The sequence below is a fragment of the Zootoca vivipara genome, chromosome 15 (assembly GCF_965207765.1).
Source record: "Zootoca vivipara chromosome 15, rZooViv2.hap1.1, whole genome shotgun sequence".
NCBI lineage: Eukaryota > Metazoa > Chordata > Lepidosauria > Squamata > Lacertidae > Zootoca > Zootoca vivipara.
In genome coordinates, this window is record NC_142598.1 from 20,666,064 (window position 1) to 20,691,346 (window position 25,283).

General features: G+C 45.5%; 2 protein-coding genes and 1 pseudogene across 3 annotated transcripts; 2 read left to right on the forward strand and 1 right to left on the reverse strand.

The window, feature by feature from the left end:
• The first annotated feature begins 908 nt into the window (after positions 1–908).
• Positions 909–2,190, forward strand: LOC118097854 (STING ER exit protein pseudogene; annotated as a pseudogene). The gene has a single exon (XR_015947201.1). The product of XR_015947201.1 is annotated as an STING ER exit protein pseudogene (transcript).
• An 8,709-nt stretch (positions 2,191–10,899) lies between these two features.
• Positions 10,900–18,009, reverse strand: DCTN6 (dynactin subunit 6). The gene is made up of 7 exons (XM_035097308.3): positions 17,965–18,009; positions 17,058–17,122; positions 16,081–16,186; positions 14,299–14,387; positions 12,918–12,965; positions 12,004–12,146; positions 10,900–11,141 (listed from the first exon to the last, which is right to left on the reverse strand). Exons 1-7 carry the CDS (start codon positions 18,006–18,008, stop codon positions 11,043–11,045), a joined length of 594 nt encoding a protein of 197 aa, XP_034953199.1. The 5' UTR covers position 18,009; the 3' UTR covers positions 10,900–11,042.
• Positions 18,010–20,239: 2,230 nt separating this feature from the next.
• On the forward strand, positions 20,240–24,915 carry MBOAT4 (membrane bound ghrelin O-acyltransferase MBOAT4). Its single transcript, XM_035097177.3, has 3 exons — positions 20,240–20,485; positions 21,984–22,208; positions 23,800–24,915. The coding sequence occupies exons 1-3, from the start codon at positions 20,355–20,357 to the stop codon at positions 24,779–24,781; spliced, it is 1,338 nt and encodes a 445-aa protein (XP_034953068.3). The 5' UTR covers positions 20,240–20,354; the 3' UTR covers positions 24,782–24,915.
• Positions 24,916–25,283: the final 368 nt, after the last annotated feature.

Consider the following 25,283-nt stretch of genomic DNA (forward strand, 5'->3'; position numbering starts at 1 on the left):
CATGTTCAAATATTAATCTGGCAATATACTCTCAGCGTCTTCGTATCTGAAAAGGATGGCTCTGAAAACACACCCGGGGTACACCTGGTGCTTTTGTTTCCCTAAAATGTATACTAAGGGTTGCGGACCTGCTCGCTTCACTTGAGACCCCTCCTACCCCTTTGCCTTTAGCCCACATCTGACTAACCCCCCCCTCCTCTTAATATTCCCCCACCTATTTACCTCTCCCCCCCACCTACCTAAACACACAGCTCATGACACCCTTCTCCTCTTGCCCCACCCCATTTATTTTTTAATTTATGTTTTTATTTACACTTTCAAGTTTATACATTTCATTAGCTTTACAATCAATTTACGGTAACATTTCAAAGTTTGACTTCCTTCCCTCTCTTTATGCATTTCCTTAAACTTTCTTTTTTTAATATCTTCTGCATATCCAAATTCATTTAATTTTTGCTCATTTAATCGCCTACTTTAACTATATACTCTTATGAAACTGCAGGTTATTACGATAAACCCTGCCAATGTTTTTATCTGTTTGCAATTCAGCTGTAAATATTCCATAAACCATTTCCATCCTTTTATATATATATATATATATATATATATATATATATATATATATATATATATATATATATATATATATAAATAATTTCTTATTATTCCGGAAAGTTTCGCCATTCCTGCGTATTCCATACGTTTTTGTATCCATTCTTCCTTCCCTGGGACTTCTGCTTCTTTCCCCTTTGGGGCAAGCAGCATTATGCAGTCATAAATAATTTTCTATACAATTTAGGTAGTTCTGGTACTATAATTCCCAAAAGAAAAGCTTCTGGGTGGTTGTTTTTTTACAAAGGTTATTTTGAACATCCTTTTCAATCTGGCCCCACCCCTTTTAAAGGAGAGGGAGGCGCTCCATCCAGCTGTTTGTTAAACAGCTGCGCGAAGCGTCTCCTCGCTCTGCGCCAGTCCGCGCGTTGCTGCAAGCGGCGCATCCAGGCAGCTACGTCGGAAGTGCAAAGCGTGACAGCATTTTGCATTTATCCGAGAAGGAGGGGCTTCCTTCCTTCCTTCCTTCCTAGCCGGCTTGGTCCTCTTTCCGCCATGCCCAAAGTGGTGTCCCGCTCCTTGGCTTGCTCGGATACGCGCGACCGCGAGGAGTACGGCGAGGGCGAGAAGCCCTTGCACGTCTATTACTGCCTGTGCGGGCAGATGGTGCTGGTGTTGGACTGCCCGCTGGAGAAGCTGCCCATGAGGCCCCGGGACCGGGCGCGGGTGATCGACGCCGCCAAGCACGTCTACAAGCTCTGCAACACCGAGGACGAGCGCGAGTGCGCCTATCTCCGCCGGGACGGAGGCGGCGTCGAGCGGCAGTGCAGGAAGAAGTGCGCGCAGTGCGGGCTGCTCCTCTTCTACCGGCACCAGCCCGACGGCGCGCCGGCCACCTTCGTCGCCGACGGCGCCCTGGTCGAGTTCGGGCAGGGTTGGGCCCAGAAGCAACAGCAGCAGCCGCCGCAGCCTCCTCCCGAGAAAGTGATGGTGACCCGCCGGACGAAGGACATGGGCAAGTGCGGCTCGGTCACCGTCTCCACCGTCGACGAGGAGGAGGAGGAGATCCAGGCGAGGGAAGTGGCCGATTCGTACGCGCAGAACGCGCGGGTGATCCAGACGCAGCTGCGGAGGAAGGGCGCTTGCAAGAGGCGGCTGCAGGAACTGGCCGAGCTGGGAGGCAAGAAGGCCAAAGGGAAAGGGACTCTGATCGACAAGCAGTTCAAATAAGAAACGTCCAGAGAGAGTGATGTGTCGTTTCTTAGGGGGAATCATGGACCCCACCGCTGTGTCCTTTTTTATTTGCCCTGTCAAATCCTCTTCTCTTAGGGATGTTGCCTTTCACTCTGGGGAGGGTTGTGTGAGCCATGTGTCTTATGAAAAGTTTTCCAGAACCTTTTTTTTTTTTTTTTTGCATTTCTAGGAAGCACCGCAGCCTTAATTTCCTAGTAAAAGCAAAGCAACCTTCTCCCAAGGGCGAGCAGAGAGGCGTTAGTCTGCCTCTGTTGTGCTGAGTTATGTTTTTGTTTTGTATCTTCACGTGTATATAGAAATTGCCATATTACTGGCAATATGTAAAGTTTGTATTGATGAGGTAGAAGCAAAGTGTACAGAAAAATAGATCTTTAATAAGTTGTTTTTATGTGGTGTGTCATTTCCAGCCCATCCCCATCGCCTTTGGCAAGAAGTTAAATTTCTTTGTTACACATGCACCTCATATTTGCTCCGGAAGATCGGAGAGGGTTATTGTGGGGCTCCAAAGCAGTATTCTGTCATCGAGATACTAAAGGCCTAACTACAGGTGACGTTAAATGTGACTCAGCATCTTACATGCAGGTTTTTAAAAAAGCATGGTGAGGGGATCTAACCTTTTCCTCACGTGATATTTGCTCGTGAGTTGGGGGGGGAGGCAATGCCTCCTCATCCAAATAAAATAAAAAGTGATTGAAGGAGTAGAATATAAAAGTACACAAATTGCACCCATAACCACCCCAGAGATTTAACAAAGTAAGTTTGGGTGGGTCGTTACAATATCACTTTTACATATTTTAGTGATCTCCCTATATAAGATCTCTAGATGTTGTTCTAGAATTCTGCACTGCTGTGCAATGCTATATAGGTGCAATTTTTAATGAGCATTCCCTTATACATGTGGATACTAGTTTATTTTTTTAGTGAATACTAGTTTATAAGGTTTAGACAACCATTAATCATTCTACTTATTTGCATATGTTTTTTCCAGTGACATTTCTGGGAAAGTGCGTGATAATTACGAAACGTTCATGTACGTTGCTGCCACACTGAAAATACATGAATGTTGGAAATTCATAGATTGCTGTAATTTGCCTCCATCATGTAATTGGAAAGGTGGGTTTTCTGATTAAGAAAATCGTTCTTTAAAAAAACTATACAGGTTGTAAAGTAAACCCAGTGTAAAATCAGAGTGACATCTCAAGCCTATGGATGCACCATGAAGCTTCTGAGTCCCCCCCCCCCCACTCCGGTCATTAAATGATGAGAGTGGCTATCTTTTTCTCCCTTTAACAGTACATAGAGCTAAAGGAAGAGGTTGGAAGAGTGATGTTCTTTCCCATTTCCCCTTTTACTTCTGTGTGCTTTCCAAGGCTGAGATTAATACAACTGGATTTTACAGAGATCCTTTGGAAAAAAAACCCGAAATGTCTGTGCTGTGTTTTTTCTGTCTCTCTTGGGAGGGGTAAGGTAAAGGTAAAGGGATCCCTGACCATTAGGTCCAGTTGTGACCGACTCTGGGGTTGCGGCACTCATCCTGCTTTATTGGCCGAGGGAGCTGGCATACAGCTTCCAGGTCATGTGGCCAGCATGGCTAAGCCGCTTCTGGCGAACCAGAGCAGCACACGGAAACCCCGTTTACCTTCCCACCGGAGCAGTACCTATTTATCTACTCGCACTTTGACAAGCTTTCGAACTGCTAGGTTGGCAGGAGCAGGGACCGAGCAACGGGAGCTCATCCCGTCGCGGGGATTCGAACCGCTGACCTTGCGATCGACAAGCCCTAGGCTCTGTGGTTTAACCCACAGCGCCACCCGTGTCCCTTGGGAGGGGAAGGGGGCATCAATGATTAGAGGTGATTGCATCCACACAGCACTCTCTTAAAAAACCCAAATGGGCCCACAGGCCTAAAAGGTGAGCAATCCCTGAACTCTGAGATTGCAGCCTCAAGTTTTCTCTTCCACATTCTACCTGGTCAAGCAGATTCTGTAGGTCTGAACAGCAGCCATTGGGGTGGGGACTACGATGTGTGCAAGGCAGGCAACCCTGGATCTACCACCGGACCACCTTAAAAGAGTAGTGTATTCCCAAGCTCAGTGGCTGCCTAAATATTTTGGTTCCCCTTCAAAGAAACATCTCTGGGGTGTTGCCACTGTTCTGTAGCTGTGTCCAGCTGCCTGTTTGCTGATATTACTTGCTGTTCCCCCATCAGTTATCTTGACTTTTACCAGCCCACTGCCAGAGCTCTGGTGTGTTTCGCATCACATGGATGGCTTGTCTGCCTGCCAAGCAGCCTTTTCATCCCTCTGCTTTCTGGTGATTTTAACCCCCCCCCCCTTCGCCTCGGCCTGATTTAGGACATCTAGGCAGCCTACTTTATGGGGTTGCTTTCCTGTACAAAAGAAAACTGGGCAGCTTTTGGGATTCCCTGTGCCAGGTGCTACAGAGCAATAATCAGGGAGTGTTTGGGGTCAAATCAGGCCTACTGTAGGTCTCTCCTTCTTAAACTGCTAGATAGAAGAGGAAACTGCCAGCCGTCCAAGCCTGGATACTAAGCTGTGTATACATCGGGTCAGCAAATTTTTTCATCGGGGCTGGTCCACTGTCCCTCAGAACCTGTGGGGGGGGGCGGCGGACTACATTTTGAAAAATATAAATACAGTGGTACCTCTACTTACGAATTTAATGCGTTCCGAACACACATTTGTAAGTCGAAAAAAATTGTAAGTCGACTCCCATAGGAATGCATTGGGAGAAAAAATTCGTAAGTAGAAAAAATCCTATCTAAACCGCATCCAAGATGGCGGACGGAGCTCCATTTGTAAGTAGAAAAATTCGTAAGTAGAGTTATTTGTAAGTAGAGGTACCACTGTACCCTGCAAGCCGGTCCTGCAGCTGCTCTGGACCTGGAGGAGGAACGCACTCTGCACGCACTCAGGAGCACGTCTTGGACGCCACTCACTCACTGGTGTTGACGAGCAGCAGCCGTTCCATCAGGCTGTCCCCACGGAGCTCCCAGGTGGCATGCACCACGCGCTGCGGCCCGCCGTCTGAGGCCAGGTTAGCAGGCAGTCGCGCAGGCAGAGCGCGGGGCAGGCGGCGTGCAGCTTGCCCTCCAGCTGCTCCGGTGCTTCCGCCGAGCGCACCAGCAGCAGCAGCGCTGAGTCGGGCGCCAGGCATGGGGACAGCAGGCACACTAAGCTCCGGCTGAAGCCCCGCGATGCGCCCGTCACAATGCCCATGGCGCGGCCGAGACGTGCCACCTGCTCCCCTCTCTGTGCATGGCCGCGCTGGTGAGAGCCAGTGTGGTGTAGTGGTTAAGAGCAGGAGACTCGTAATCTGGGGAACCGGGTTCGCGTCTCCGCTCCTCCACATGCAGCTGCTGGGTGACCTTGGGCTAGTCACACTTCTTTGAAGTCTCTCAGCCCCACTCACCTCACAGAGTGTTTGTTGTGGGGGAGGAAGGGAAAGGAGAATGTTAGCCGCTTTGAGACTCCTTAGGGTAGTGATAAAGCGGGATATCAAATCCAAAACTCTTCTCTACTCTTGGGTTTACCTCAGCACACAGGAGGCGAGGCTTCAGATTGGCTGCAGGGCCGAGCGGGCAGCAGGGTCCGCGGGTTGGATTTACAAGCTGCGGGGGCCGCATCTGGCCCCCAGGCCTTAGTTTGCCAATCCCTCGTGCAGATGATTTAAAGCACATGTGATGCGCATGCTTTCCCTCAATAGGAATTCTGTTAAGGTTTGCTGGAAATTAAACTACCATATCCAGAATTCTTTGAGGGAAAGTGTGTGCTTTGAACTTGAATCGAGTGCCAATCTCATGATCCTGTCTGCTGGTGATAAGACACTTAAGAGAGCTTCAAATCTGGAATAGACAAATAAATGGAGGATAAGTCTCTCAGTGGCTATTTGCCATGAGAGATGAATGGGTCTTCCATGTACAGAGGGAAGTTTGCTCAATGCCGGGGACGAACGAACAGAATACATAGTGTATGCCTCATTTATGAAAACCTTTGGCTTTCCAGATTTTGCTGAACTCCCATCAGACCTAGAAAGCATGGGCAATGACCATGGATTATGGGAGTTGTGGGTCAGCAACTCTGCCCATTTTCTATACACTTTCTCTCACAATGCACATCACACATACACAAAGTGTTCCCTTCTCTCTTCACCATATACTGTATATTCCTGCGTATAAGACTACTTTTAAACCCAGGAAAATCTTCTCAAAAGTCGGGGGTCGTCTTATACGCTGGGTCGTATTTCTTATATGGCGAGTATATCCCAAACTCTATATTTCAGGGGTGGCCAACTCCCAAGAGACTGGGATCTACTCACAGAGTTAAAAACTGGCAGTGATCTACTCCCGTTTTTTAGGGGTTCAGGTCAAAGTTGTTGAGCTTATTTTAGGGAGGAGTAAAGCCCCATTTTGGGGAGGTGCAGGGCAAAAAAATGAGCTTTTTTTAGGGGAGCCAAATCTGTTGAGGTTCTTTGGGGGGAGCCAGTGATTTACCAGTGATCTACCACAGACATCCAGTGATCTACTGGTAGATCACGATCTACCTGTTGGACATGCCTGCTATATTTTAACTGGGAAAGATGGGGGTCGTCTTATACGCCCAGTAGTCTTATACGCCGGAATATACGGTACCTCACCACTGATGTAAATGCCCTGGGTCTCTTGCAGACACACAAAAGCATTTTAGTCAGGCAGAATTAGAGCAACATGAGAAGAGACTTTTAGTTCCTCTGTACCAGGGGTCAGCAAACTTTTTCAGCAGGGGGCCGGTCCACTGTCTCTAAGACTTTTTTGGGGGGGGGGGTCTGTATTTTGAAAAAAGAAGAAGAAAAAAGAGTGAATTCCTATGCCCCACAAATAACTCGGAGATGCATTTTAAATAAAAGGACACATTCTACTCATGTAAAAACACGCTGATTCCTGGACTGTATGCGGGCCGGATATAGAAGGCGATTGGGCCGGATCTGGCCCCCAGGCCTTAGTTTGCCTACCCATGCTCTGGATCATTTATACTGTTTGGTTTGACAGGCTTACTCCCTGGCAGTCCAATTTCCTGTGCTTTCCTCAGCATTGTTTAAAATATTTACCCATTTTTTCCTCAACTCTGGGGCCTCTTGTAGGTCAAGCTATTCCAGCTCCCTTATCACAGCAATGTTAACTCATTAGCCTTTCCTCTAATGACTTTTCACCATTGGAATGTGGGGAGGGAGATGTTGCTCTGCGTTCATTTGATATCTTTGAAGCATCGAGCTTTAACATATCTTTAAATCCTCGCGATTAGCAGGCGTGTGTGTTATGAGAAAGATATGGAAACAACATGGGAGGAGGGAATGGCTGGCTATTGCTGTTTTGGTTAGACATATTTTATTATATGTCCTCAAAGTAAGTGACCAGGACACAAAGAACCACACAACTTGTTCTGTACATACAAGCACACAATGGGCATGTGTGTTTGAGATTGTATTGTTCCACCAACAGCCTTTTGCATCACAGAAGAACGCTAGGCGTACTGCTGAATCACATTCACACCAAGGCCTAGGGGCAGCAAGCCCTGTTTTGGGCAGGGATCAAAAGGCAGCCGATCCTACTAGGGATCGAACCTGCAACCTTGGCATTATCAGCACCATGCTCTAACCAATTGAGCCATCTGGGAAGCACTATAAGCTTTTGTTTAAGTTGAAGGAAGCATGAGCTAGTACAGTGATGGCGAACCTATGACACGCGTGTCAGACGTGACACACAGAGCCCTCACTGCTGGCACATGCCCCATTGGCCCATTCACGCTGTTGTTGTTGTTGTTGTTGTTGTTGTTGTTGTTGTTGTTGTTGTTGTTGTTGTTGTTGTTGTTGTTTTCTCCCCATTTGTTCTCCCGCTCCTCCTACAGCTAGTCTCCGCTACAGCTTGTCTCTGCTACAGCTTGTCTCCACTGTTAAAACCCGGATCCTTTTGTTGTTGTTGTTGTTGTTGTTGTTGTTGTTGTTGTTGTTGTTGTTGTTGTTTTCTCCCCATTTGTTCTCCCGCTCCTCCTACAGCTTGTCTCCGCTACAGCTTGTCTCTGCTACAGCTTGTCTCCACTGTTAAAACCCGGATCCTTTTGTTGTTCTTGTTGTTGCTGGTAGCCAGAGATTGTTTTTTAACCCTTTCTGTGCTGTTTTCTTTCTGGCGCTTTGGCAGACTATGATTGGGTGTAACAGCATTCATTTTTTAACCCGTTCTGTGCTGGTTTTTTGTCGCTTTGGAAGACTATGTCGGTGCTGTGTGTTAGTTCCAGCAAAGGTATTATTTGTCATTTATTTCTGTTCTCTTCCCCCTACCAAAAAAGCACAGCAGCTTTGGGGCATCCCCCCCAAAAAACAAAGCAACTTTTGCACCCCCCCAAAAAACTCCAAAACTTTGGTCAGCAGCTCCCCCCAAAAAGCTCAACAACTCTGGACAATTTGTGATTAATAAGGGTTTTTTAATAAGGGGACGACAGAGGACGAGATGGTTGAACAGTGTTCTTGAAGCTACGAACATGAGTTTGACCAAACTGCGGGAGACAGTGCAAGACAGGAGTGCCTGGCGTGCTCTGGTCCATGGGGTCAGAAAGAGTCGGACACGACTAAACAACAACAACAAGGGGTTTTTGGTTTGGTTTGGTTAAATAGTTAGTTTTTGGTTTATGAAATACAGTTATATATTACAATTATACATTTTTGTTATTTAAACTATAAATATTGCGAAATTATGGTTTTTTTCTCAAAGTGACACACCACCCGAGTTAAGCTCTGTTTTTTGGCGAATTTTGACACACCAGGCTCAAAAGGTTGCTCATCACTGAGCTAGTATGTTGCTTTTTTATGCCGCATCACTGGATGGTTTCTTTGCAGAACCAAAATGATGTCCTCTTGCACCAGCTCCATGGCAGACTTTTATCCTGAAACGTTGTTTTTCATTCATGGAACTCAGGTTACAGCACACATGGCATGATCGATCACATCTTCACTGAAGGTCATCTCTGCAGGTTCTCCCATTTATCCTCACAGCAACACTAGGCCGAAACAGAAACTTGCTCAATGTCACCCAGTGAGCATGACAGAACTCTTCATCCCAAATCCATTAAGTCTATCCACTAGGTCACTCTCTCTAGCAATTACCCTTGTGTAAGAATAATATATACTTTTGGAACTCCCCAAGGGCAGAGTGCATATTTTGTATGTTTAAAAGTCCTAACGTTTGTGGAGGGATTTCAAGGTTGTTTCTACCGTAAGGGAGAATTAATCACAGAGGGGCAAGAGAGATTTGGATTAGAAAACAGTAAGGGAAGTCAAGGCTTCAGCCCCTTGTGTATACAGAGAAACATGTTCTCAATTTGCAACTCTATTTAATGAGCCTTAGGGGCAGCATGAGGATGGCGGAAGTTCACACACTTCGAGGTGTTCTTGAGATCTTGGTTCCCAGTCCAGCTCTCTGTGCATGCAACTGCTAGCAGCCCTAGATGCAGTCGTGTATTGTATCACAGAACTGCCCAAAAGCATATCTAGGGAATTCCATGGAGCCGGGAACAAGCACTCGCACCCACCATTGGAAGCAGGCCTTCGCATAGATTGGGACAGCTATGTTTAGAGGATGCTAATGAAGTTATCATCATTCGCAGAATATGTTTGTTCACAAAGCATTTTCAATCTGTGAGCCTATCTACCAGAAAATGGTTCTCCATGAGGAGCTTCCATTCCAGAGGGAGAAACAGCTCAGGAATATCGCAGGGTTTTCGTTGTTTCGCCAGGCCTCATATATGCCTGCGTGCGTGTTTTCCATAATCGGAAAACCCATCTTGCTTCCTGGTACCCTAATTATGGCAGAACCTGGCAACTTCTGGGATTATTAGTTTATGTTATGCTGACGGCCTCTGGACTAATAGAGTAGCCCCAGAGAATTGTAAAGTTGGAAGGGATCCCCAAGGATCATCTAGTCCAACTCCCTGCAATGCAGGAATCACAGCTAAATAATCCCTGACAGGTGGCCATCCAACATCTGTTTAAAGACCTCCAGTGAATACAGAAATTAGGCATTGCTGTTATGGACAACTCTCACCCTAGGGAAACAAACCAAAGGGAAGGTAAAATCCAGAAAAATTTACTTAAGTGCAGTTGAAATCAGAGGGCCTTGCCCATTCACAATTAAGGGCTTAGTTCCTTTACAGGTTTAAAGGATGCTTAACTTTCCCTGGATTGCACATTTTGAGCAACTGGGGGAAAAAAGATAACAGATTTATTGGGGGCTATGACTTAAGCTGATTAGGGTCACAGAGCGTACCTGCACAGGTTAGTCATAAGAAAGTCCCCCTCTTTTCGAGGAGCCTTACTCCTAAGGGTGTTTAGAATTTCACACTTAGGTATAGGATTGCTCAGTAAGGTACAGATACTCTCTCTCTCTCTCACACTTTCTAGAGTGCACACAAATGGCTCTGTGGATGGAGTGTGAGAGTGTATTATGAAGCCAAGGGGAGGCGATAACCAGTCACAGCTGGATTACTCAGGGCAGCCTTTGCCAATCTGGTGTCTCTTCAGATGTTCTGGATTCCCAACTCCCATTAGTTCCTGCCAGCACAGCACTTAGGGACTCACTCTTGCACCATTTTTGTATGAAGAGACACACATATAAGAGAAATTATGAGGAGCTCTAATACACTTGAGGTGCAATCCAGGCCAGGAGTGAGGAACCTCTAGCTTCCCTCCAGCCACTGTTGAACTCCAATTACCATCAACCGCAGCCAGACTGGCCAATAGTTAGGGATGCTGGGAGTTGAAATCCAGCACATCTGAAGAGTGGCAACAGGTTCCCCACCTCTGAGCGGGTAGTTATGAATTTGTAAGTTTCAGTGTGAGCATTAAGCATCTCCCACTGACTGCAGTGGGACTTTTTAAAAAGCGCATCGCTTTGCCTGAATTGTGCCTATGGCATTTAACGTGCCCCAATTCCACTGAAAATTATACCTCCTGTAATGCTAAAACATTTCACTCCTCCACTGAAAGGCAAGTTTTTATCAGCTAAGAAGAAGGCAACCCACTGAGGGGAATACATCACACACAACATTTCATTTTTCACCATTTTAATAAATAACATTACGTTGCACAATGGAATGGACGAACATGTAAGTTAAGCGAGTTAGTTCTTGCGGACACAAGAGTCCTGAAAGCGCTGCAGTTCTGGTAAGCATGCTGGGGGAAGGGCGTCTTCAGCTCTTCACAGGAGTAGAAGTTGGTTTCATGGCTTTTTTAAGATGATGATAGTTTGGCAGGATTTTCATTAGGAAGTCCAGCTGCAATGTTTGTGGCTAAAAAGAACAGCAGTGTGAAAAAATGGGGGGGGGGAGAGCACCAGATAGGTGATAATACTGACAGTCTGAATTCATTTGCTTATGTTCTGCTCTACCATGGAAAATCATTCATGGGATAAAGAACCAAAGCATCCTTAAAGACAACATAAAAATGATAAAGGGACCCCTGACCATTAGGTCCAGTCGCGGATGACTCTGGGGTTGCGGTGCTCATCTCGCTTTACTGGCCGAGGGAGCCGGCGTACAGCCGGTGGCCAGCATGACTAAGCCGCTTCTGGCGAAACCAGAGCAGCGCACGGAAACGCCATTTACCTTCCCGCTTGGAGCGGTACCTATTTATCTACTTGCGCTTCGAAGTGCTTTTGAACTGCTAGGTTGGCAGGAGCAGGGACTGAGCAACGGGAGTTCACCCCGTCGGGGGGATTTGAACCGCCAACCTTCTGATCGGCAAGCCCCAGGCAACAGGCTTTTTAAACAGAAAGGTTTAAAAAGCCTGTTGCCTAGGGCTTGCCTATCAGTTTGCAATCAGCTAGAAAACCAAAATTGGAAACTGATTGCAAACTGTGGCTTATCAAGGTCCAGGTATCATGGACTCTTACAAGCAACCCACTCAGAGAGGATTAAAGTGTGTTTAGGTTTGCGCCGGGTTTCGTATGACATTCTCATTGACAAACCAGTTGCTCCACCGCCACTGGCCTTTGCACTATAGACATGGGAGTGCTGAGTTGATGGGAAAGAAAAGGAAACAAGTGGATCTCCGTTCTGATAGACCAGACTGGGTTGGCAAAGTCATGCTGTTGGAAAGGGAGGAACAACTGGTGACATATTATCAAAGGTTGAACTCCTGTCATGCACCTACCTGGGGCCGCTCAGTCTGCACTCGCCGAAGACAATCAGCTCCATAGATGACCGTGTTTTCAGGGATGACTTCGTAGGTGTTGACATTGCAGCAGGCTCCAATGATGCAGCCGCTTGTCAGAATCACGTTCCTACCCACAAATGCTGCAGAGACAAAAAAAATCTCACAGTATGAAATGGAATGAGCAACGTCATGAAGTCTAATCAGTGGTCTGTTCTTTGGCCCAGCATCTCGCCTCTAGAAACAGAGGATATCATCAACATAAGTCTACTCTCTGCTATTCCTCTGTAACGTCCCAGGTTTTTTGTCGTGTTTCTAGAACTCAACTTGTTTGAGATATCAGCTGATATCAGATTCCGGCTGCAGTCTCACTTCTGAGTACTATCAGTTCCAATGCTTACTTCCAAGTGTACTCAACCCAGGGACGTGCAACTATACTCTGGTCTTAAATTGCCGCAGTCTGTACCATCTAGCATAGGGATGAGGACCTAGTGACCTTGCAAATGCTGCTGGACTACATCTCCCATCATTCCTGGTCACTGACCATGCTGGCTAGGGCTGATGGGAGTTTTAATCCAGTAACATCTAGAGGGCCTTTGGTTACCCACGACTGCTCTAGGAGAACATGGGGAAACTCAGAATTAAGAAAGTTTACAAATGGACGGTGTGTGTGTGTGTGTTTCCAAAACTACTGTCTTGGTCAATTTTTTTAAAAAAATGCAAAGCTGCAATTTTAAGCATGTTGCTATGGACTTACAATATATTTATCAAAATTGGTTTTTCACATAAACCGTTCCAGTATTGTCAGATGTAGGAGTGATCCTCAGAACCATAGAGAATATGTAATACAATGCAAAAACTGGAAACAAAAAACAACCCCCGTTATTGATTTCCCACTTAATCAACATACTTACCTTTGGACTCAATTACATTGTTGTCTCCTATTTTCATTGCCTGGGAATCTGTAAGTCACAGTTAAGAAGAGTACTTAATTTAGTTTGCATGCTTCCTTATCCTGGATTCCTCCTAATACAGTCCTCTTTGAAGAATCCCCATGTTTGGAGAAGGCGTTCAGGACAAGTATGCTGCTACTTTCATAGAACTGGGGAGACATACACAGAAAAGGCAGGCGAGGATAGACAGGAGATTAAACAAAACTCACAGCTTGTTGTATTAGAAGGCTGTCAACTAGGTCAGGCATCCCCGAACTGCGGCCCTCCAGATGTTTTGGCCTACAACTCCCATGATCCCTAGCTAACAGGACCAGTGGTTGGGGAAGATGGGAATTGTAGTCCAAAACTTGGGGATGCCTGAACTAGGTTAAAAACACAGTTAACATGGGGAATATTACAGGTAATGAAAGAACAAGGGAAATTGTAATGATATTAAAAGTGATGTTTTGTTTTGCTTTGCTGGCCTTGTGGGAGGGTTGTTTTTGTCACCTGGTCCTTTGGATTGCATTTAAGATTGCTCATTTGAGTCTGGAGCACCAGCTGCAATGGTTAATCCCTTTAGACACAATAAAACAGAACTTTGAGGCCTTTTGTCCCAAGGGAGGCCACTGCTCACAATGCAGGTCGTCCCCCCCCCACACACATTAGGGAAACTAGCATGTGTTTACCATGATTGTTGTGAAAGCTGCAACTAGGGTTGCCAGACTCAATAGTGGACAGGACTTCTGTGCCTTTAATTGCCCTGCTCTCTTTTGAGTCTGGAAACCTTAAAGAGAAACCAGCAGACCCTTTGTTTAATTTCCAAGCAAAGGGTCTTCTGGTTTCTCTTTAAGGTTTCCAGACACAAAAGAGAGCAGGGCAATTAAAGGCACAGAAGTCCTGTCCACTACTGAGTCTGGCAACCCTAGCTGCAACGTGTTAAGCAGGCACATCTATTTTGCCACACATTCCCTGTGAAATGAAAGGCACAGCAAGCTCATGCACCACATTTGTGTGGTGAAATAAATGCATGCAGTTCTTGTATTAAAATACCATTAGGGTTTACTACAAACACACCCACACCCCATCATTATTAGGAAGCTCTTGCCCTGAACATGAACAAAATGCCCATGGGTGGAAGTTGCTGGGAACAAAAGAGATATAAGTGACTAACAACACCTGTGGAATCTAAGATAGGTCATAAAACTCAGACAATTCTCCTTTGTGAAAAGGTGTGTGTGTGTGTAATAAATCACTCCATCACAGAATTGGTATTTCATTGCTAAAGTAGCCTGTAACCTTCACTGTCCTGTGCAAACATACACTTTCTCACTTTAAAAAACACTGCTCTTTTGAAGGATACAACAGCCAACTTCAAAGACGTTGTTGGTGCCAATGATCATTGGTTTGGCTCCCACCTCCTCTGTATCAGGGGTAATGTTTTCAGGATAGCTGTGAAAGGATTGAACCATGCATTAACATATTTGTACATCAGAAAAAAACCATACTCTCTGTTGAAAGATTGAAAACTGTCTTTGGTAGCTATAGCGTTTGGGCAGTTAAAAGTTTGGCAATGGCATTGAGCTGCTGTTTTTGATTCCCCATGCCCCAAAGGCAAGTCTGTTTCTTCTGGAATACTGGAACAGGTGTGAATTTGAAAGAAGATTTCTGGGCAAAACATCCACCTTTGCATCTACATAGCAATTTAAATATATCAGGTGGAAAAACTAAATTATGAGCAGCTTCCCAAAACATTTAGCTTTGAAACATGGATACAGATGAGGAAAAGTCCGTCGGTGTAGAAAGTACCTTGGATTCACCTTTTTCTAGGAGTTAGAAAGCTGATTGTTCAGACTGCAGAGCCAATGAGGACAGCTAACTGTTGGCACAGTAGAGCAATATGCTCTGCCAGGCTAAAAAAGGCACCAGTAGTGCTGAGCATCTGGAGAATTTAGGAGATCAAACTATTTCACATTTAATTTCTCTGCACTAAGAGAACCCCACAAAATGCATATCAAAGTAGTGGAGGGAGGGGGATTTAAAAATCACATATAATACTGTGTGATCAAATTAAATGTGTACAACAGTGAACTACTGAAGGCATGCAAGGATTATAGGAAGCTTTGTTCTTTATCTTAGATTTCTCATACATATGCTTTCTTTAGTGGCATATCCCCTCCACACTTGGATGTGCTGCCCTCCGCCCTCGAGGGCAGATTTCAAAAGATTACAGCAGAAAAACGACTCTGTCCCTGTGGAATCGGCAACACAGAAACAGTGGCTCACATCCTTCTGTCATGTCCTCTCTACAAAGACTTGCGGCTCGATCTCATTACACCCCTACTTCTAACTATCCCAGGCCGCCCAACTGAGGCCATGTTGTTCTTTCTTCTATCAGATCAAAATGACCTGAGAACAACAAAAGTTGCCAGATTTATCGAGGATGCAATGAGACTAAGGGCTACCTTTTAAACGACAATCATAGTCCTATGATCCTTTTATCCATGTTGTTTTTAATTCTATATTGCATGTATTTGTTGCTATGGCTGTTGGCTATGCAAATAAAGTTTATTGATTGATTGATATCCCCTCCACAGTGGAACATAAAATAAAGCACAAGGATTCAACATGGAGGTTCCCTACCCAGTGCATTCATGAAGCAGCTTTGCATTTCTTCCCATTTTAACACTGACCTTACACTGTCCCTGCAAAACGGAGCCAATGAGAAGAGGCCATTTAGGAAGATGCCAAGAAAACAAAAGCAAGGAAGGTGGCCTGGGAGATTTAAGTTTTACTGGCTTTGGGTAGTACAAGGCAGCTTCCTATGTTGAATAAGAACAATGGTCCATTTAGCTCAGTACTATCTGCTCAGTCTGACAGCAGCTTTCCAAGAACTCAAGCAAGGAGATGCCAAGACCTTTTCACTGGCATAACCAAGGTGGTCCACCACAGAGAAGCTGCAGGGGACAGAAAGCTATATGGGTGGCATATAAATAATAAAATAATATAATTAGTGTAGGGTAGACTGCATAACATTATGCTTGCATTTACATTTTAAAAATTAAGCTGGCTTTTGGATGCATTCGCTAAGGCATTCCCAAGGTACAACATTTTGGACCAAGAAAGTTCAACATATCATACTTACCCATTTATGATAATTGCCTGTTCTTCTATAAGGTTACCTTCCCCAATTACTATTGGTCCAGCTTCTGCAATGATCCGTGCTTTGGGGTGAATCACGGTCCTAGGCCCTGTAGGAAATACTCAAAAGTTTACTTCTGGTATAGCGGTAATATATTTCTCCAACTACTTGGACGGTACGGGGCAGCAGTACAGTGGTACCTCGGTTTGTGACCGCAATCTGTTCCGCGGAGCCAATCGCTCCCTGAATCGGCCGCTCGCTGAAGGCACGCTTCTGCGCGTAGCACCAATAGAGCGCTTCTGCACATCCGAGCGCCAAGGAACCTGGATGTAAACACTTCCGGGTCCGCGGTGGTCGGAAACCGAAGCGGTCGCAAACGGAGGTGGTCGCAAACCGAGGTTTGACTGTATCTATTTGTCTCAATACACGGATACCACGGATGTACAAGGAACCAATAAGAAATCTCAACCACCAACTATATTCTCAAACAGTGGAATGGACTATTGGAACACCACACACTCTCAGCAAGAACACCACATAAAGGTGGAAGGGGTATTTCAGATGACAAACTATTTGTCCTCATGAGCACCTGTATTTCTGATCGGCCCACTGGTTCTACTCACTGTTCATTGTTGCAAACTATGAGCGGAAAACCTGTGGCCCTCCAGATATTATTTGACTACAACTCCCAGCATCCCTCAAATTTGGCCATGTTGGTTGGGGCTGATGGTAGTTAGGAGTCCAACAATTTCTGGAAAGCAGCAGTTTCCCCACCCACACTGTAAACAAACACTGGATTATCTTCCCCTGCACAATCAAGGGATTGTCTCATACTGAAGGCAATGTTGCTTTACAACATTAAACAATATGTGGGAATTAAGAGACTATTTTGTAGAATGGTATCCTTAATCTGACAGTAATTCACATTAACTCTGGAGATTCTGACACCTACAGTAACCACACAAATTACTTTCTCTTACCAATTGTCACATCACCCTTGATCTCACTCTCGACACAGACAACAGCTCCAGGAGCAATCTTTACACTGGAAAAGAGAACATCAACAAAACAACAACAACAACAACAACAACAACAACAACAACAACAGTGTTTTGCATCTCCCTTGAAAGCCCATGTACTGTATATGAAAATATATGCAGAATATTTGAAGCAATCTTAGACCCACTCAGTGGCTTTTAATTCCAGATTAGGAGAGCTGGGTGGTATTACTCAGATGTAACTGGGGTCAGTTAGAGTGGCTCCAGATTTTCCTTGATGGGCAATTCAAGAAAGGGGTGCTAAGAGAATTTAGGCTTGACAGTTCATCTCAGGGTTCCATCGTGTCCCTCAGGGAGGGGGCTACAAAAAGTAAGAAACCTAACCAGGGTTCTAGTAAAAAAAACAAAAATATTTTAGAAGCCTGAAGTCTGTGACACAGACAATGAGACTGCTCCACCCCCCAAAGGAGGAATGGGGGATGTTTTTGTTTTTATTAAAAATATTCTCTCCCCCTGGTATAAAAAAGTAGAAGCCTGCTACGCGATCCGGTTGAGAGAAAAATGGATATAGTGGCGCCAAAAGCCCATGAAACATATTGGGCAGCAGCGACTACGCGACATTTCTAAGCAGAGCAAAAATGCATACATGGTTCAGAAGAGAGTAAACGGGCAGCCGTGGCAACTGGAGAGAATAATGCTAATTTTATCTTCTGCATCGGGCAAAAGAGGACGGGCATTGTAGAACCGGGAAGAAGACCGGGGCTCCGCTCTCCGCTTTCCAATCCCACAGCCTCCCGCCCACCTTCTTAGCCAAATTGCAGACCTGCCATCCACCAGACCGCCGTTAAGCCCACCACCAAAGAGACCGGACCAGGTCGAATCTGCTCACCTCTTCTGCGCCTTCTCCGCCATCTTTTCCGCCCTCTCATCCATTGCTCGGCCGGCGGCGACGCAGCCAGCTGATGCCAACGAGAATACAGTAAAAGGAGTGGCGAACGTGGCCCTCGGGAATCGATTCATCGGGCCTTGCGCTCGGGCCGGATGGAAGCGACGTAGCCAATGAGAGCCCGCCCTGGAGTGTGTAACTCCTCCCCTCTTTCTGGGTTACCATTGATGTGCTTAATATCGTGCGGCGGCGTGTATTAATCTCTTAATACGCGCCACGCAATGTTATGCATCTTGAATTTTTTCGTGTAAACAGACAAACATGGGAACCAGCATTTGTGCAGTACATTTATATCATGCTCAAGTGGTGTGCTTGCTTCTCCCACAATGGTTCATGGAACAACAACAACAATTTATTACTTATATTACTTATTTTACTTACTTATAGTTTAGTTTATTACTTATTTTACTTATAGTACTTACTTATAGTACTCATTACCTGCCCATCTGGCTGGGCCCCCCCAGCCGCTCTGGGCAGCTCCCAACAGAATATTAAAAACACAGTAAACATCAAACAGAAAAACTTCCATAAACAGGGCTGCCTTCAGATGTCTTCTAAACGTCATACATCATAGTTGTTTATTTCCTTGACATCTGATGGGAGGGTGTTCCACAGGGCTGGAGCCACCACTGAGAAGGCCCTCTGCCTGGTTCCCTGCAACCTCACTTCTCGCAGTGAGGGAACCGCCAGAAGGCCCTTGGAGCTGGACCTCAGTGTCCAGGATGAACAATGGGGGTGGAGACGCTCCTTCAGGTATACTGGGCAGAGGCCATTTAGGGCTTTAAAGGTCAGCACCAACACTTTGAATTGTGCTCGGAAACGCACAATCATAGAATTGTGGAGTTGGAAGGGATCACGAGGATCGGCTTGTGCTCAAACAAACCCCCTGCAATGCAGGACTCTTGCCCAGTGCGGGGCTCCAACCCACAACCCTGAGATCAAGGCTATCCTCACAGTAACCGTGTGGGGTAGTTGAGGCAAGGGACAGCTCAATGGGTTTCATGGCCAAGGGGAGATTTCACCCTTAGCTGCCCTAGTTCAGGCATAGGCAAACTTGGCCCTCCATATGTTTTAGCACTACAACTCCCATCACCCCTAGCTAACAGGACCAGTGGTGAGGGATGATGGGAGTTGTAGTCCCAAAACATCTGGAGGACCGAGTTTGCTTATGCCTGCCCTAGTTGGACTCTGACCCACACTAATAACTGCTACAAGCCACCCCAGTGTTGTGGTGGAATGAAGGGAGTAGCATGGGTTTGGTTCCCGAGACAACTATGGCCAAACAACACACGTATCTAAGTGTGCCATTGGGAATTTTCCAACAGGTGGCTCTGGGCAGGGGTGGCGCATCCCGTTCTGCCACCCGAAGTGCGTCAGGAAGGTGCTGCCTCACAACAGCCTCCCCTTCCTGGGGAATGCCCACGAAGCAGCAACAGTGACCATGATATTTCGCAGAGTTCTTACAAGATTTTGTGGAGCGCACAAGATCTCTTGAGATCTTGGTGCCATCTTGCTGCTTCTCCACCATTGGTGGTAGGGTGACCAAGGGCACTTGTGGGGGCGCTGCCTCTTGGGCTTATGCCACCCAAGGTGGCTGCCTCAGCCTGCCTTATGGGTGGGTTGGGGATAGGTGGGAGTGATATGAACCAGGACTGTGGCGGCACACAGGGAAGGGATGTTCAATTTTCCTTCTACTTTTTCATTTCTAGTGAAACTCACCACATGCCTCCTTTTAGCCATGGACCATCTGTGAGAAACATGGGTGCTTGGAAACCTAACTATTGTACTGACCCTTATACCCACTACGATCCAATGTATTAAAACAATTTTCCATCCATGCCTACCACAGCTGCCGTTTTTTAATATTCCACAGTTGCCATTTTTTATATTGACTTACTGTGTATTCTTCTGGTAATGTTTATGATGGATATTACAGGGGAAGGATAAGAACAACCATTTATGCTTCTCTGATTCTTGGAAAGTGTGGCAATTTTGTGTGTCATGGAGATGTTATCAGTTTGGTATGAGGCTCTTATCTTTGCTTCTACCTCATAATCAGTATTCAAAAAGGGCCTCATCGGATGACGATCCGACTTCCATGGCATAGCAGCTCAGTGAAAATGGCATTTGCACAAATAATATACTCCAATGATATATTTTAGGCAGAATGTCCCGTCTCCATAGTTATAAACTCTGATACGCTGACCTTCATTATCTGGGTGATTTCCATTATTAGCCTACTCCAATATAGGGAAAAGACAACAATATTTGTTGAGACACTTCATTTAGGTGAGAAAGGACTGGAAGACAACCAGCGAAATAGCATTTGGAGAATGAGGGTCTTCATGAACTGGGAAACCCCGTTTTTCTTTCAAGCCACAGCTTTATACCAGCTAGCTGCTTTTCCATTTGCTATTTTGTTCCATTATCTATGTGCCTCTGGGAATCTTTCTATAAATGCAAGGTAAGTATCATTATCTAACTTTTTAAATATTATTACTTTTTAAAAAATGTTATATTTTTCTGGACTAATAAACAGCAAACAAAGCAAGGTCTAAAACGAGAATTTAAAAGCCTACAATAGAAACAACAACTAAGAAATCCTTTAAAAAAAAATAAAATATACTTTTTTAAAAAAGCCAATCAAAAAACAGCAGCTTCTAGAAAATAATAAGCTCAATGTATCAGGAACTAGGAAACAGTCGAGAAAGAAAAAGTTTTCACCTGTAGAGAAGGAGATTTGAAAAGTGGATTGGTAAGGAAAGGGCCAATCCAATTGTTTTCCAGAAAGTGAGATGCAAAAGAAGGTGCCACCAGCCATGGTGTTTGTGGGGACCTGAGCCCCATGTCATTTGTAGCATGCCCAGGATTTCTTGCCCTTTTCCCCTTAAAAAAAAACCAAAATCAAACAATTATCTGAAAAAAATTCTAAGGAAGCTGGGCACATAGCAAAACCGTGTAGGTGAGCTCCAACCATTTGCCGCTGTAATTTCCCAGGAACATCTATACCTGTAGGTATCACATGCTAATTTTATAGACATTTGTGTCATCTGTGTTGATCTCCCAGGTCTTGTAAGTACCTAGCAACCACCTCTGGGTACCAAAATGGGAAGATATATTCTCCATGCCTGAACGGTTCTGTCCTCAGGAAAAGGGAACATACAAAAGAGGCCTTATCTGTGTGGACAGGAGGCTATTGTATATACCAGAGGATGGGGAACCTGTGCATGGCTGTCAAGTTTTCCCTTTTCTCGCGAGGAAGCCTATTCAGCATAAGGGAATTTCCCTTAAAAAAAGGGAACTTGACAACTGTGGCCCTCCAGATGTTGTTGGACTCCAACTCCCATCAGTCATATTCAGCATGGCCAAAGGTTGGGGATGTTGGGAGCTGTAGGAACAGTGTTATTTTTCTATAAAAAGAGGTGCCCAAACTCACCATGAACCCCTTCCTTGTTCTCTTATAATGGTGCCCACCTGAGAGGTGCCGGAACTGAGTTCTAGCAAGTTCCAGCTGGGAAAAAAGCCCTGTATAATAGGAATGTGTAGGACTTTAAAAGCAACAACTAGCTGGGAAGAAAATCAGTTACAACTGGAGCTCCTTGCCATCTTTCTTCCAATAGCATGCCACAGAATTCTCCACCGGTTGAAGCTTTTGCACTGCCTTAAGAGGCAGCCCTGTGTGGATTGATGTGCACTAGTAATTAATGCTTATTTCTAACAGTGAACCAAATGGCATCTTTGGGTATTGATGCAGGTTGAACTAGTGTGATGACCTGGCTGATTTTTTGTTTGTTACAAAAGTGGTTGGTTGGGAACTAGATGTTACACAGGGAGTACAGATTCCCAGATCTCCCCACCTCTGCCTTGCCACACTTCCCCTGTTCGCTTTCCTGCCAGGCTAGAAACTTCTTACCCTGAAAAATTGCCACCATGACTTTGAAAACATGTCTGTTTATTTTTAGGTACACTTTCCTCCTAGTGGGTGGTTTCCTCCTGGCCTGGGCTGCCATGGGGTGCTATGTCCTGCTGCTGCTTATATCTGCCTTCTCCTCTTTTGCTGTAATCCATTCCGCTGGCCCACAGCAGGTCCACACATGGGCATTCTTCATTCAGATGACCTGGCAAACACTGTGCCATCTTGGGCTGCATTACAAAGAATATTACCTACAAGAAGCTGCATGTATCAGGTAAAGATATGCTCGCTCTAGTCTAGTGTATTGGTTGGTTGGCAGAGTTAGTCTCGGAGCAATTTACTTTGCATTATTTCAGTACACATAGAAACAGTAGACAGACCAGTTGGATTCAGAGTGTCCTTTCCTGGGTGGTGTAACTGTTTTTCTTACTAATTTTATTGTCATTGAACTTTATGGGAATTATACCCAGTATAAACAGGAGCAGTAGTCAAAACAAAATAAAAAAATTCCTTCCAGTAGCACATTAGAGACCAACTAAGTTTGTTATTGGTATGAGCTTTCGTGTGCATGCACACTTCTTCAGAGCAGTAGTATAATAGCTTTATTAGGACAAACTAAACAATCACAAAGCACTGAGCTTCTTTTTGAGGAGAGATAGTCAACCCAGTATACCTGAAGGAGCGTCTCCACCCCCATCGTTCTGCCCGGACACTGAGGTCCAGCGCTGAGGGCATTCTGGCGGTTCCCTCACTGCAAGAAGCAAAGCTACAGGGAACCAGGCAGAGGGCCTTCTCGGTAGTGGCACCCGCCCTGTGGAACGCCCTCCCATCAGATGTCAAAGAGATAAACAACTACCTGACATTTAGAAAACAACGGAAGGCAGCCCTGTTTAGGGAAGTTTTTAATGTGTGACATTTTAATGTATTTTTAATCTTAGTTGGAAGCCATCCAGAGTGGCTGGGGAGATCCAGCCAGATGGGCAGGATACAAATAATAAATTATTATTACAGTATTATTTTATTATTTTATTTCCATGAGCACATTTGGACTTTTGAGTAAGTGATGTGTTGCTACCCCCCCTCCGGTCAATTCTGTCCCACAGATCAGACTCCCCTGCAAAAAGAGGCCTAAGGTGAGCAAGCGTACACATACAAATTTTGCTCTTAAAAGGATCTGCGTAAAAGTCAGATCCTGAACCATGAAAAGTATATAGGACTTAAAAGACAAGCGGGTAGCTCCAGCTCCATTTACTTTTGAAGGGAGAAAATATAAACCAGACAGACTGGTTTATTAGCCATTTCCTGTTGCCCATGGGATCCAGGGAATTGTAATTCTGTGAGGCGATTTGATATACGGTATCTAACGAAGAATGTTCAGCACCCCCACCAAACCGCAACTCCTGGAATTCTTTCGGATGCTTAAAATGCTATGTGACATAAGCTCTCTAACACAGGGGTCAGCAGACTTTTTCAGCAGGGGGCCGGTCCACTGTCCCTCTAACCTTGTGGGGGGCCGGACTATATTTTGAAAAAAATATGAACAAATTCCTATGCCCCACAAATAACCCAGAGATGCATTTTAAATAAAAAGACACATTCTACTCATGTAAAAACACCAGGCAGGCCCCACAAATAACCCAGAGATGCATTTTAAATAAAAGGACACATTCTACTCATGTAAAAACATGCTGATTCCCGGACCATCCGCGGGCCGCATTTAGAAGGCGATTGGGCCGCATCCGGCCCCCAGGCCTTAGTTTGGGGACCCCTGCTCTAACAGAATTGCAGAGACCTAAAACTGGGCGGCTCTTAAATGCAAATTGTGTGCTCTTCTGTCACTGAGCTAACCTTCTGCTCTGTTTCAGATTGCCCATTGCCCTTTCTGCCCTCATGCTGATGACCCAGAAAGTCACGTCACTGGCTTTGGATATCCATGAAAAAAAAGTGAGGGTGGGCTTGCCATCTGAAGAGAGGAGATCCTGTTGCTGCCACCTGCTCCAGGCACTGCCACTGTGTACTTATCTGCTGTGTTTCCCCACCCTGCTGGGAGGCCCCCTGTGTTCTTTCTGCAGATTTCAGGCATGGGTAAGGTATTCCGAGGCTCCGTTTTCTCCTGGTCTCCTCTGGGCTGCCACTCGAAAAGGCCTGGGGGCTCTGACTCTGGGCCTGTTGAACAATATCGTGAGGGGATACATTTCCCCTCTGGACGACCTAATCGACTGCACCCACTTTGACTGCGTTTATGTCATGTGGACCTCAGCCCTGTCCTTCAGGCTCACTTACTACTCTCACTGGCTGCTCGACGAGTCCCTCTTCCTTGCTGCCGGTTTGGGGCTGGACCTTGGCCACCACCAACATTCAGCAGCTGCCGACAGAGTCGTCATGGACACAGACATTTGGACCCTGGAAACAACCAACACAATTGCTGGCTTTACCCGAACATGGAACAAGAGCACAGCCCAGTGGCTGAGGAGGCTCATATTCCAGCAGAGTAGTTCACATCCTCTCCTGGCCACCTTTGCCTTCTCAGCCTGGTGGCATGGCCTCCACCCTGGACAGGTCTTTGGGTTTCTGTGCTGGGCCCTTATGGTGGAAGCAGACTACCGCTTCCATCGCTTTTTCGGTTCAGTGGCAAAATCCCGCCTTCAGAGGCTGCTGTACCAAACTGTGACCTGGTGTCATACACAACTAGTGGTGGCGTACATTTTGATTGCTGTTGAGATGAGGAGTGTCTCCATGCTTTGGCGGCTGTTGTCTTCGTACAATAGCTTCTTTCCACTAGTCTCTGTCACTGGGCTCCTCCTGTTAGTAAAAAAAGGAGTGAGCAGCCCCATTGGTCCTCACTAGCTCATTCCGCATCCTTAGATGGAGGTGTGTAGACAGAAGCAGGATTTTAAAAAACAGTTGCAGCAGCTTTTTCATCCAAGGTGCAAGGCCACCTTGTAAGGTGATTTGCATTATTAGCATACATACAAACTAAGTGAAGTCTTTCATCTTGCGTCTCCTATCTTTCCCCTTCGCTTTTAGTAAAGCCTGCACTTGTTTTTATTCTCTCCCATTTTTCTCTTACCTGCAAAAAAGAGCAACAACACACAATGCTTTTTCAAAAACAGTTAAAACTACTCAGAAAACGTAGATAACAATAAAGTATTTCTGTTTACAAAGCAGCAACAGTGCAGTCAAGGACTATTGACCAGTTTTAAAATATTGCATCTGACTTCTGCCTGAACATGTCCACCTAAGGACACAGAATTTGTAGAGTTGACCACAAGAGTCATCTAGTCCAACCCCCTGCAATGCAAAAATATTTTGCCCATCGTGGGGCTTGAACCCACACCCCCGAGAGATT